This window comes from Hemicordylus capensis, chromosome 1, assembly GCF_027244095.1.
Source record: "Hemicordylus capensis ecotype Gifberg chromosome 1, rHemCap1.1.pri, whole genome shotgun sequence".
Taxonomy (NCBI): Eukaryota; Metazoa; Chordata; class Lepidosauria; order Squamata; family Cordylidae; genus Hemicordylus; species Hemicordylus capensis.
Window position 1 is genome coordinate 392,609,216 of NC_069657.1, and position 12,068 is coordinate 392,621,283.

General features: G+C 43.3%; 1 protein-coding gene across 4 annotated transcripts in view; it reads right to left on the reverse strand.

Annotated features, from left to right (window-relative positions):
* Positions 1–909: 909 nt before the first annotated feature.
* Positions 910–12,068, reverse strand: part of EIF2AK2 (eukaryotic translation initiation factor 2 alpha kinase 2) — a 64,439-nt gene continuing 53,280 nt past the window's right edge. For 3 of the 4 annotated variants that reach the window (XM_053303291.1, XM_053303282.1, XM_053303263.1), the window contains 4 exons: positions 9,924–10,061; positions 9,141–9,239; positions 6,076–6,138; positions 910–5,986 (listed from right to left, as the gene is read on the reverse strand). In XM_053303291.1, the coding sequence (XP_053159266.1) occupies positions 5,870–5,986; positions 6,076–6,138; positions 9,141–9,239; positions 9,924–10,061 (417 nt within the window). In that variant the 3' untranslated portion in view covers positions 910–5,869. The remainder of the gene's footprint in view (positions 5,987–6,075; positions 6,139–9,140; positions 9,240–9,923; positions 10,062–12,068) is intronic. The other variant, XM_053303273.1, reaches the window with a different exon arrangement.

Consider the following 12,068-nt stretch of genomic DNA (forward strand, 5'->3'; position numbering starts at 1 on the left):
CTTATGATCCACAGATACTTGGAAGACGCCACCCACACATGAGCAAAGTCATGTGGAGTCAAAGTCATCCCTCTGTGGAGGTGGTGGTGGTGGAACTAGTGCAGTCACTGCTGAGGAAGTCTCCAGTTGGGCCTCTGGTCAATGGTAGCAGAGAATTGGAAAGATTGGTGGCCAAGTATCTGAAGGGTACTTTTTGATTACTGGCTCAGGAGTTAGACCAAGAGGATTTGGGATTCTGGACACCCTTAAAGCAAGAGGACCACCTAGAGAGGAGCAAAAAAGGCAAGTGCTAGACTTCAAAGTTCTTTTACCCTTCCTTGCAAACTGAGGGCATAGGTTCCCCCCCCCCCTTGTTTCAACTAGTAGTACATCAAGAGCATTGAATAGCATTTTTTCTGGTGAAGGAAGTTCACAAAAATAAACACAACAAAAACAAGACAAACTGTTATAACAATTGAAAACATTCAAAGATTGATAAGCCTGGCTAATTCTTAAGGGCTCGTTTGAAGGCTGGTAAAGATATTAAACCATGGACATCTACTGGGAGCACATTCCATGGCCCAGGAGCAACTACAGGGAAAGCCCGCTCCCGAATCACCACCAGTGGCATCTGGAGACGGACCTCTCTCAATGACCTTAATGAGCAGGGGACCCCTTAACATGATCACTTCCATTTTGCTTGGATTCAGTTTCAATTTATTATCCCTCATTCAGTCCATTACTGCCTGTGGGCAGGCATTTAGGGGGTGCGGGGTTATGCCATTTCCTGATGATGATGTCATAGAGAAATAGATTTGGGTGTCATCAGTGAATTGATGAACCATTAAATAAGGAATTGTAGTAAAGAAACCAACTGGAGTATCAAAACAACACACCCTCTGTATGCTGTCACATAAATCATAATGTATCTTAAATGCGAAAACCAGGTATTTATTTCCCACTATCTATCCAATAACCTGAATAAAAACAAATAATCTGAGACTATATCAGTTCTGATCCAAAAACTACATAAAATCACAATAATAAATCCAGTGAAATATAACCACATGAACCAGTTATTCTTCCATTATTTCCAAATGATTCACTTTCCACAAAGTTCATGTTGAGAAACCACACTACTGTTGTGTATGTTTAACTTTGCCAGAAGTTTTTCCTCTTGTTATTGGAGTTCATCTGAAGAATGCATATTTCTTTGTAACTTGTCTGTCTCTGCCAAACATGTTTCCACCTTCTTGGTCTTGCAAATTCTTCCTCCAAAGCATAAATGACAGTATCAAAGTAAAAAGTAATCTTGTATTGTAAGCCTTTCCATCTTGCCTTCAATTAGTCAATTACTTTTTTTTTTTTTTTGGTTGCGGGGGGGCGGGGGGCATGAGCAAGACAGGACTGGAAGGGTCTTCCCAAAGCATTTTGGGAAACCTGATTTGCATAAGCCCTTAAGTAAGGGGGTACAACCCATGGAAAGGAGATCTTCCTCCACTGTACAAGGCATGCTTCACCCAAATGCAAAAGTAGTTTACTTAAGGCTGTTGTCTTATGCACAGTATATAGGGAGGAAGTTCTGCTTGCAAACCTTATGTGAAAATGTGCTTAAAACTACTGTATGATTTATTGGGAAGTTAAGCGTGTGAAGAGCAATAGGTCTGTATATATTGTTTCAGGATTGGCTGAATTGTGCTCAGTATTATCAGATGTTAAAGGGAAGGCTGTGGCTGTGCTAATGTACACAAACTAACATAGGGCATGTTTCACCCACACCTATCAAATTATTTTCTATGGCACAATTATACGAAGCCTAATTTACTTAAAAGTAGAAATGGATCTGAAATGAGAACACACAGTTTATCTGCCCTACTCTATTGGTGGTTGTATTCCCATAAGCACAGAGACAATCATGATGTGTTTGGCATTCACATTACAACAGCAATTCCCAACCTTTTCCTTTATGGCAATCACTACATCGTCATCAAAAGCTTTTGCAGACCATTATATAAGCAAGCTATTAAAAATATTTTTAACATAACCTCTGTCTGACAGGAATCCAACATATCAAGGGGCAGGGGTTCCCAACATGTGGTCTGCAAGAGTAGTGCAGGTGGTCCATGGGGAAATTTTTAAAATAATAATCCTGTGTACCTCTTATGTGTCATATGTTATATTACTATTAGCAATGCCGTTTGCTTCATAAATATTCTTGTGTAATATTGTCATATCCAGAATAATATATCCCTTTTTATCTACTGACTCATCTCAGCTGGCTTATACTTTCAAGCCATTTAAAGGCACAGTACAACCCAAATTCTAAAGGCACAACCCACCACAAATGTAATAAATTATTAGTAGTATCTATGTTTTGAATACCTCTTAATTTGTGTTTGACTCCTGTAAGCCATAGGCTATGTTAAGATTTTATTTTATTTTTTTAAAAAACCAGCTTGCTTATTTGGTGGTCTGCATAGGTTTTTGATGACAATACAGTCGCCCCTCGCCAACCGCGAGGGTTCAGTTCCTGGAAAACCTCATGATTGGTGAGTTCACAGTAGACTAGCAATAAGAAAGCACTGGAAACCGGGTTAGGGGGTTGTGGTCATCGTGGAAGGGCTGAAAAAACAAGGCAAAACACAGATTCACTCCCCCCACACACACTTTTTAAAAAATGGCCAAACCACCAATACTCAGGTTATGGTTGGAAAGACCAGTGACGATATCCCAGTCACGGATATTCAAATCTATGACTGGGAAACCTGTGGTTGGAGAGGCACAACTGTATAGCTGTATGCAGACTGTATACATTTTCTTTCTACATAAAGAAAAAGGCTGGGAACTGCTGCCAAGGGGTATTAAAAACAGCTATTTCTAATCATTTATTGTTATATTACACAAGAATGTTTGAAGCAAATTACATTGCAAATAATACAACACTGTATATGATGCATAAGAGGGTACATAAGATTATTACATTATTCCCCCCCCCCAGGCAGTAATCTCAATAATCTCACGATCCACAGGTTGGGAACCGCTGCATACGATGTTGTTCATGTGGGCAATAACAATGATTACCAGGATGTGCATCCCCAAAAGGGGGCTATGGACAGAGTGCAGTGCCAGGTCTTTCCGGAAATAAGCAAGTCACATCTATGGTACATTAGGAAGCTCTAAGGGTAAAACATCAGGAGGTGTTCTGCATGAGAAGACATTCCCCTTCCCTTGTATTCCATATAGTTTCCCAAAGAAATAAGGAACTGAGAAATCTCATTCATCCACTTTACTAAGAATTCTAACAAGCAGCTAATAGAAAACAGCACTATAACTACACATTTAATAAGCAGAACAGTAATAAAAACCATTAAGATACTAAGATAGATATATCTGAGATTTCAGTACAAGCAAAAGAAGAGTGGTTTAAAACAAGTTGGAGAGTTCTGCAAAGGAACTTAAGAGTGATTTTAGCCAAAGTGTATGTTTAGTCAATCCTTTAACTCGAAATCAGCCCAGACTATTGCATGATGAAACTGCAGATTAGTTCCTTTGACCCTAGATACCAAATCCTTTTCGAATGCTTATGCAAGTTTGCAAATTGGCTAGGAAGGTGCAAACTTCAACAGTCCAAGGGGAGATGTCAAGCCCTACCAGGGGCATAACTATAATAGGGCAAGGGGAGACAGTTATCTGGGGGCCCCCTGCCTTGGGGGCCCCCCAGAGGCAAGTCACATAACTGACTCCCCCAACCACACACCCGCTGGGCTTCCTTCAGTTGTATTCATCCTCCAAAATTGATGTGAGTGTTAAAACCAGGAGCTACGAGAACAGCATGTCTTTCTCTAGTACCATTAAATGACTTGCATCATTCACAATTTACAAAACCTTTTTACAATGCTTTTTGTTACCACTATTCAGCCTCATTTAAGATTTCTTTACTTCATGAGCTGAGCTTCAGTCGGGGGGATGACACATTTTAAAATCTTGTCTCTGGGCCCACTCCAACCTTGCTACACCCCTGAATCTGCACAGCCAGTACTATTTCTTAAGTATCTAATAAAAAACAAGGTGCTGTATGAGTAAAATTAACAATGACAAATCAAAACAAAAGATGGGATAAGGAAAAAGTACAGGAGGCTCTTGTTTTCCATGGGTTTTTTTTCTGCGGTTTCACTTATTCGTGGTTGGCAAACATATGCCAGGTCTCATTTTCTGCTGTATATGGTTTTGGCTATTTACGGGTTTTGCAGGTACAATTTTTAGTTTCACTTTCAGCATGTGCTTTATATCAGTGTGGTTTGAGGAGGAGCTCTGTGGGTCGTTGAAGAGTTGATGGTGGAGGTTGGAGTGTGTGTCTTGGAGAAATTTGGCGTGCTTTGGATTATCTTTTTGGGGGAGTGTTTCTTGTGCTTCGAAGTGCCTTTTTGAGCTGCTGCTCAAGATAAAGTCCAGATCATCTCTAGGATTGTTCTTCTGCGGGGGGATGTGCTTTGTACAGTGCTGTATTGGACAGTTCAGTACAGTACTGTGTCTTATACTGTACTGAGTGAGACCACTGGTCCATGCAGCTCAGTACTGTATTGTCTACACAGACAGACTGGCAGAGCTTCTCCAAGGTTGTAAGCAGCAGCCTCTCTCTGTCACCCTGTCTGAAGATGCCAGGGAGGGAATTGGAACCTTCTGCATGCAAGCATGTAGGTACTCTTCCCAGAGTTGCCCCATCTTCTAAGGGAAATATCTTACAGTGCTCACATGTAGTCCCTCATTCAAATGCAAACCAGGGCAGGCCCTGCTTAGCAAAGGGGACAATTCATGCATGTCACCACAAAATCATTTCTCTTCCCTGGGGGTAGGAGAGGGCCCCTGCCCTTTATAATGTCTGAAGAGGGCAAAATGAACCTATTCTCAGTCTTCTAGCAGTTCGTTCCTGCTTGGAGATGAAGAACCCAACTGGAATTCTTTTCCAAAACAGGCCTGACTCATCAGCATTGAAGACCTGCACAGGGTTGTATCCCTTCTCTTCAATCAGCTGCAGCTACTCTGCTGGGAATCTGCTTGCCACTTCATGATCTGCAGATGCAACTTCCCCTGCAAATTTCACATTATGGAAACAGTAGTGGTGCTTGAAGTTCTCAAACCAGCTTTTGCTTACTTGAAAAGTGTGCCCAGCATCACCAGATGTTGCTGCTTGACCTTCCTTAGTGAAATGTGTGTACAGCTTCAGTGCCTTCTCATGAATCACTGCTCCACTGAGTGGCTGTTGTCATAACAGCCTTGCTGGATTAGGCCCAAGGCCTATCTTGTGGGCACTATGGGAAACAGCATCCTGTTCCACCAGATACCTCTGAGAAGTCCAGAACCATGAGATGCCTTCATGCTCCCTCTCCTGCCATTCCTCTGCAGCAAGTGGTATTCAGAGACATTCTGCTTCAGAACCTAGAGGTAGTCAATAGCTATCAAAACTAGCAGCCAAAGATGGATGCATCTGTCTAAGCCCCACTTAAAGCCAAATTCAAGGAGGACAAATCCATCAATAGCTACTAGTCTTGATGGCTATAGGCTACTTCCAGGTTCAGAGGCAGGATGCCTCCAAATGCCAATTTGAATAACTATACAATAACAGGCAGTAAGAATTAGCTAAACTGAAGACATTGCTATTTTCACACAGTGAGCGAATGTTTCTTAGTATAGCATTGATGCTTTTCTTTCACAAGATTATCCCCAGCATATCTTGAAGGCTACAGTAGGACATATAGAAAGAGGCCATCCTTCAGATTTAAGGGCCTAAGCATTTTGTGCATTCACACACACTTGGATTTGGGTCAATTTTCATATTTCTGCAGAAGCACAACCACAATTTTCTATCAAAATATTATTGTTTTGTAAAGAATTAGCAAGTATATAGGCTGGTTGGTTTGTTCTTTAAAATTTTTAAGATGTTCAAAAGTTCGGTCGCTGACGGTCTTTCCAATGGCTCAATTGAAAGCAATTTCGTAATCAGCGATTGCTATAAAATAAAAAAGAATATTATTAAGGAATAAACAAAAATATTTCAATGGTAATATAATCCATGGAGATGTTTGTACTGTAGTATACCTCTCTCGGAAAGTTCTTGATAAATGTTCGTGGAAATTGACATTCTCTGATATTCTTCCACACCTGGGGAAAAAATTCACACTTGTTTTAATAATAGCAATGTCATTATTTTTATGGTTAAATTCAAAGCAGGAGCATCTGCTTAACTTCCCAAACTTGGCCAGCTGAATGCCCCTTGTGTTTAAGTAAAATAAAAGAGCAGAATCAGGTGTGTATGCATAAAGTCTAAAGAAAATGGAGTAATCTGGGGTTCCACATATCAGTTTTATATAGATATAACGGGGCCTGAAAATGAAAACTGTTAGGGCATTTTTGCTATATGCCCTGAACTTTGGTACATTATTGTCCAAAATATACTAAAAAAAAAAAAAAAATCTGATACAAGGAAATTGCTATACATCATATTCAAAAAATAGGACTCAAAACTATAGCCACAAATGTACTTCTAGGTACTTCTAGGCAACTCAAAAAGCTGACATCTGGTGTATATGCAAACAGCACAAGGAACATTAATTGCTAGCAAAGTCTGCACATTGGATGCATTAGATTTAGAACAATCAACAGTTGGCATATGAAGTTTGCCCTATAATAAAGATATTAATAAATTATATGTTAATAAATAAATTAATGTGCGTGTATATATGGATCAATCTTGACACACCAAATCTTACTAACAGTATATTTAATTCAATAGTAGGGATGTGCAAAAAATTTTGGGCACAGAACGATCTGTGCCCGAAATGAGCAATTTCGGGTGATTCGGGGCCGAACCGAATCACCCCCGATGTCCCCCGATATTTTTCGGGCCCGAGCCAAATCACCCGAATTTCGGGCCTGAAAAATTCGGGTGATTCGGTTCATGGTTGATTTGGGGGGATTTTTTGAAGTTTTAGTGACTTTGGGGCAGTTTGGGGGCATAGCATGGGATCTGGGCAAAAGGAGTGGGGTGGGATGGTAGTGCCTAATGGGTGCAGGCTACCACCCCAATTTCAGGGGAATTGGGCAAAGGGCTGATTTTTGGTAAATTTCTGAAATTTTCATGTCTTTGGGGCATATTGGGGCAGAAAGTGGGGCCTGGGGCAGAATAGTGGGGTGGGGTGGTAGTGCCTAATGGGTGGAGGCTACCACCCCAATTTCAGGGGGATTGGGCAGAGGGCTGATTTTTTGGGAATATTTGAAGTTTTGGTGACTTGGGGGCAGATTGGGGGCAGAAAGTGGATCTGCCCCAAAGGAGTGGGGTGGGCTGGTAGATAGTGCCTAATGGGTGGAGGCTACCACCCGTCCCCAATTTCAGAGTGATTGGGAAGAGGGGTGAATTTTGGTGGACGGGTGGTAGCCTCCACCCATTAGGCACTATCTACCAGCCCACCCCACTCCTTTGGGGCAGATCCACTTTCTGCCCCCAAGTCACCAAAACTTCAAATATTCCCAAAAAATCAGCCCTCTGCCCAATCCCCCTGAAATTGGGGTGGTAGCCTCCACCCATTAGGCACTACCACCTCACCCCAAAATTTTGCCCCTGGGCCCATTTTTTACCCCCCAAATCGATTCGGATTAAATCCGAATCCGAACCGAATCAAGGGTGATTCGGGTGGCCCATATTCGGGCATAAAACAGAACAGGGGTGATTCGGTTCAGGTCCCAAACCGAAATCACCGAATTCCCGAATTGCACACCCCTATTCAATAGAATAGTGCTACTGAATAAGACCTGCCTTAGGGTTAAATACATTTGGCAGTTTGATACCAGCATCTATGATTTTGATCTTCAATGCTACTTCTTTAGCCATTTACAAATGTGCCAAGTAGCTGCCATTACCTGGCACATACATTTCCAGCATCCACTGTGACCAGTAGACAAGTGACCAATTGGCTACTTCCCACCCACAATCCATCTCCATTTCCCAGTACTTTTGCTACACCAATGATGAAGGAGGTGGTGGTGATCACCACAAATTTAGATGGCTTTCAGAGCAGATTCCTGGAGAACAAGTCTCATCAATGGTTAATAGACAAGATGGCTTTACACTGTCTTCAGGTTCAGAGACAGTATGTCTCTGAATATCAGTTGGAGGGGAGCAATGACAGGAAAGGGGGCATACTTCGTGCTGGTGGGCTTCCCAGGGGCATTTGGTTGCCCACTGTGGGAAACAGGATGCTGGACAAGATAGGCCTTGGCCTGATCCAGCAGGGATGTGCAAATGGAAGTATATTTTCACACAATGCATAATCAACTTGTGGAATTCTCTGCCACAAGATGTGGTGACAGCCAACAACCTGGATGGCTTTAAGAGGGGTTTGGATAACTTCATGGTGGAGAGGTCTATCAATGGCTACTAGTTGGAGGGCTATAGGCTATGAAGTTATGCAAACCTCCAGCCTCAGAGGCAGGATGCCTCTGAATACCAGTTGCAGGGGAGTAACAGCAGGAGAGAGGGCATGCCCTCAACTCCTGCCTGTAGGTTCCCAGTGGCATCTGGTGGGCCACTGTGTGAAACAGGATGCTGGACTAGATGGGCCATGGGCCTGATCCAGCAGGGCTGTTCTTATGTTCTCACAGAATGCCACCCAACAGGTCTCATCAGCTTTCCTAGACCAGTTTTAGGAACATAGGAAACTGCCACATACTGAGTCAGACCATTGGTCTATCTAGCTCAGTATTGTCTTCACAGACTGGCAGCGGCTTCTCCAAGGTTGCAGGCAGGAATCTCTCTCAGCCCTATCTTGGAGAAGCCAGGGAGGGAACTTGAAACCTTCTGCTCTTCCCAGAGTGGCTTCATCCCCTGAGGGGAATATCTTTCAGTGCTCACACTTCTAGTCTCCCATTCATATGCAACCAGGGCAGACCCTGCTTAGCTATGGGGACAAGTCAAGCTTGCTACCACAAGATCAGCTCTCCTCTCCAATCATGCATGGGAACAATGAGGTAGCCCCTCACTCCCTTTGTCCTGCCCCTTCCCTCTGCTGTGAATGTTTGGGACCTCAACTTCTGTGAATGTAGTTTGTAGGCATTGTTAAGAAGTATGTTCAGGCACAAAAATATGGAAGAGCTTTCCAATTATTTACCTGGATTCTCTCATGGCCAGTTTCAAATAGGTTAAGCATTTCAAACCAAATTAATCCTAATGGAAAGATATCTACTTCCTTTGTATATCTGCTCCCCACCTGTGAAAAGTACACAATACAAACATGTTAGGTACGTATTCTTAGATCTGAAGGATGTGGTCTGACAGAACATTTTCATAGAGTTTAATGCTACAGGCTATTTTGCCTAAAGACTGACTTTCTCAAACCAGTGCTTCAATTTGCTTCTCAGCACCAGAGGCTTTTCAGACAGCAGGCTTACTGCAAAGCTTTACTGCGAGTTCGAGGCATAGTGGATACTCCGACACAAAAAGAGGACTTTTTTTTACCCTGCACCTAAATTGGGCTAGATTCCAATATGAAGGGGGAAACCCAAATTGTGTGTGAAGTGCTCTCTAAAATATCACATGGACTGAAGTATCACACGGGGTAAATCCGGCTGATATGTGAATGCACACCCAGCCTCTCAAAGTAAAGTCACGGTAAAATCGCCGTCTGAAAAAGCTCCTGTCTGGGGGACTGAGAGTTTCCCACAGAAAGCCAAAAGCTAGTTTAGTTAACAGGTCAGTGGTACAACTGGATCACCATTCTGGATCACCATACTTTTAGGAGTGTGAGCTGACCAGTAATTACACCAGTTTGTCATTTAGGGGCTCTGACATGGAATTATACTGTAATGGAGATAACCTGGAGTGGTTTGCAAATGAACAACTGCCTGAGGAAAAAGTGTCAATTCACACACAGAATCAAGTATTAAAGAATTACCTGTTCAGGGGCCATATATGATCTGGTTCCTTTGTTTGCAGTCCGTTCTACCAAAAGGTCATCTACACCTGGTGTTACCAATCCAAAATCACCTATCTTAATTTTATCATCTCCAGATATGAAAATATTTTCAGGCTGCTTAGACAAAAACAAGAAAATAAGTGTATGTAACAAAAAAAAATTAAAGATACCCAATATAAACAAATATACACAATATACTGTATATGGTTAGCAATAATTCTTTTGAGGCAGTGTGGGCCATGTCATATATACATTTTTACAAGGATCCACAGCTTTTGGCTAGTCTTAATAGTCAAGCCATCTGTGGTCACAAGAACCCTGCCCTTCCTTTTCAGTACAGTTCTATGCATGTTAAGGATGTGCACGGAACTGGCGACTGCCGGTTCGAAGCTGGGGAGGAGATAACTTGAAGGACTGGGGAGGGTGCGCTTACCCACCCACCCCACTGCATTTCCCCTGCCAGCGCTGTCTTGAAAAATGGTCCCGCAGGGCAGCAGCATACCTCCTTGCCACCCCGATGAGTTGCGGACTGGAAGTGCCTCAGGCACGTGTGCACTTAAGAGTGCACTCACGCCTTTAATCTCAGCTAACGGCTGAGGTTAGTTGGGCTTGGCTGTAGGGATGTGCATGAACCTGTTTGGAGGCCCTTTTACGGGCCTCCAAAGAGGCTCGAACACCGAAAGGGAGGTTCGAAGTTAGAGGCCGGGAGGGTGCCACTTTAAGGGCAGGGGAGGGTGCATTTACCCCTTCCTCCGCTTTCTCTCTGCCGGCGCTCGTTGCCCCCTAAAAGCCTTTGGGGTGGCAGTGTAGCTGCCTGCCACCCCTTCCCCCGCTTCAGCTAGAAGTACCGGATGCACGTGTGCACATCACGTGTGTATGTGCGCCCATCTGACGTGCACATGTGCACCTGGTTCTTCCAGCCGAAGAGAGGGAAGGGGTGGCAGGGCAGTACACTGCCGCCCTGAAGGCTTTTACAGGCAACGAGCGCCGGTGGGGGGAGAGGGTAAGTGCACCCCCCACCCTTAAAGTGGCACCCCCACCCCCTTGAGCCACCCCTGCCCAATTCCATGCACATCCCTACTTGGCTGGGTGGGAGCATTGGGATCTGCACAGATCCTGGAGCTCCACATGAGCAGCTTTCAAGTCTTCGCTAAAGCTTGGAGCTGGAAGATGGGACAGAGATCTTCTCCCCCATAGGGACTATCCCCAGTCTTTTCCCAGCTCCACATTAGAGTAAAAGGCTGGTGCTTCTCTTGTTACCCTTTCAGAGAACAACAGAACACTTGCCATGGCATGGGTCATGAGTGGAATTATGGATCCCTCCAAAATTAAACAATTTTTGGAGATGGTTCAGTTCTGTAGGGTTCATACCACCTCAGCTTCCTAGAGGAGTTGCTGACCTGAAACTGCCCCCATCTTAAAATCATCAGCTTATCACTTTTAACAAGTATGTAACTCTTTTAATAGATAAGGTGATTTTTTTGTTTGTTTCACAGGCTTTTCATTTTGCATTAATTGAAAGACTAATTAAAAGACTATTTGTATTAATTGGACTGCTATATTCAGAGTATCTCATCTCAATTAACACACATTTTTGAGTGCTATTGTTTGCTGCGCAACTAGAACTTCTGAACACCACCATCAACCTCGAACTTCTCAAAGAAGTTCAGTGTGACGGTCATGGAAGTGCAAACACTAACATTAGCTCACATAATCTGTAGGTAAATACCACAGTTGTCTGCACACTTTGAAAGGCCTGAAAAGTGAAGAGGAACCTGCACTCTCAAGTTGCAAAGCCTACTTATTACATCCCACAACCTGGCATGTTGGATGGACAACTGCTCACATTACTGTATTCCTCCCCCTTGAAATGGATGCTTTGCTGGATCAGTTCCGTTGCAGACAAATCTCGGTCAAGCAGAGGGTAAAGAGGACCTATTCTTCATGGAGCCCTAACTGCTGCCTCTTGCTCGATCAGGGCTGGAATTCCTTAAGCAATTTCTCCTGGGATGCAGACTTGCAATCCCAGGCTTCCACACACGCCTCACTTTAGGAACCCACTATTCCAAGGAGCATTATGGAGCAGAAACACTCACCTGTAGAAAAACTACACATTTAGGAGTG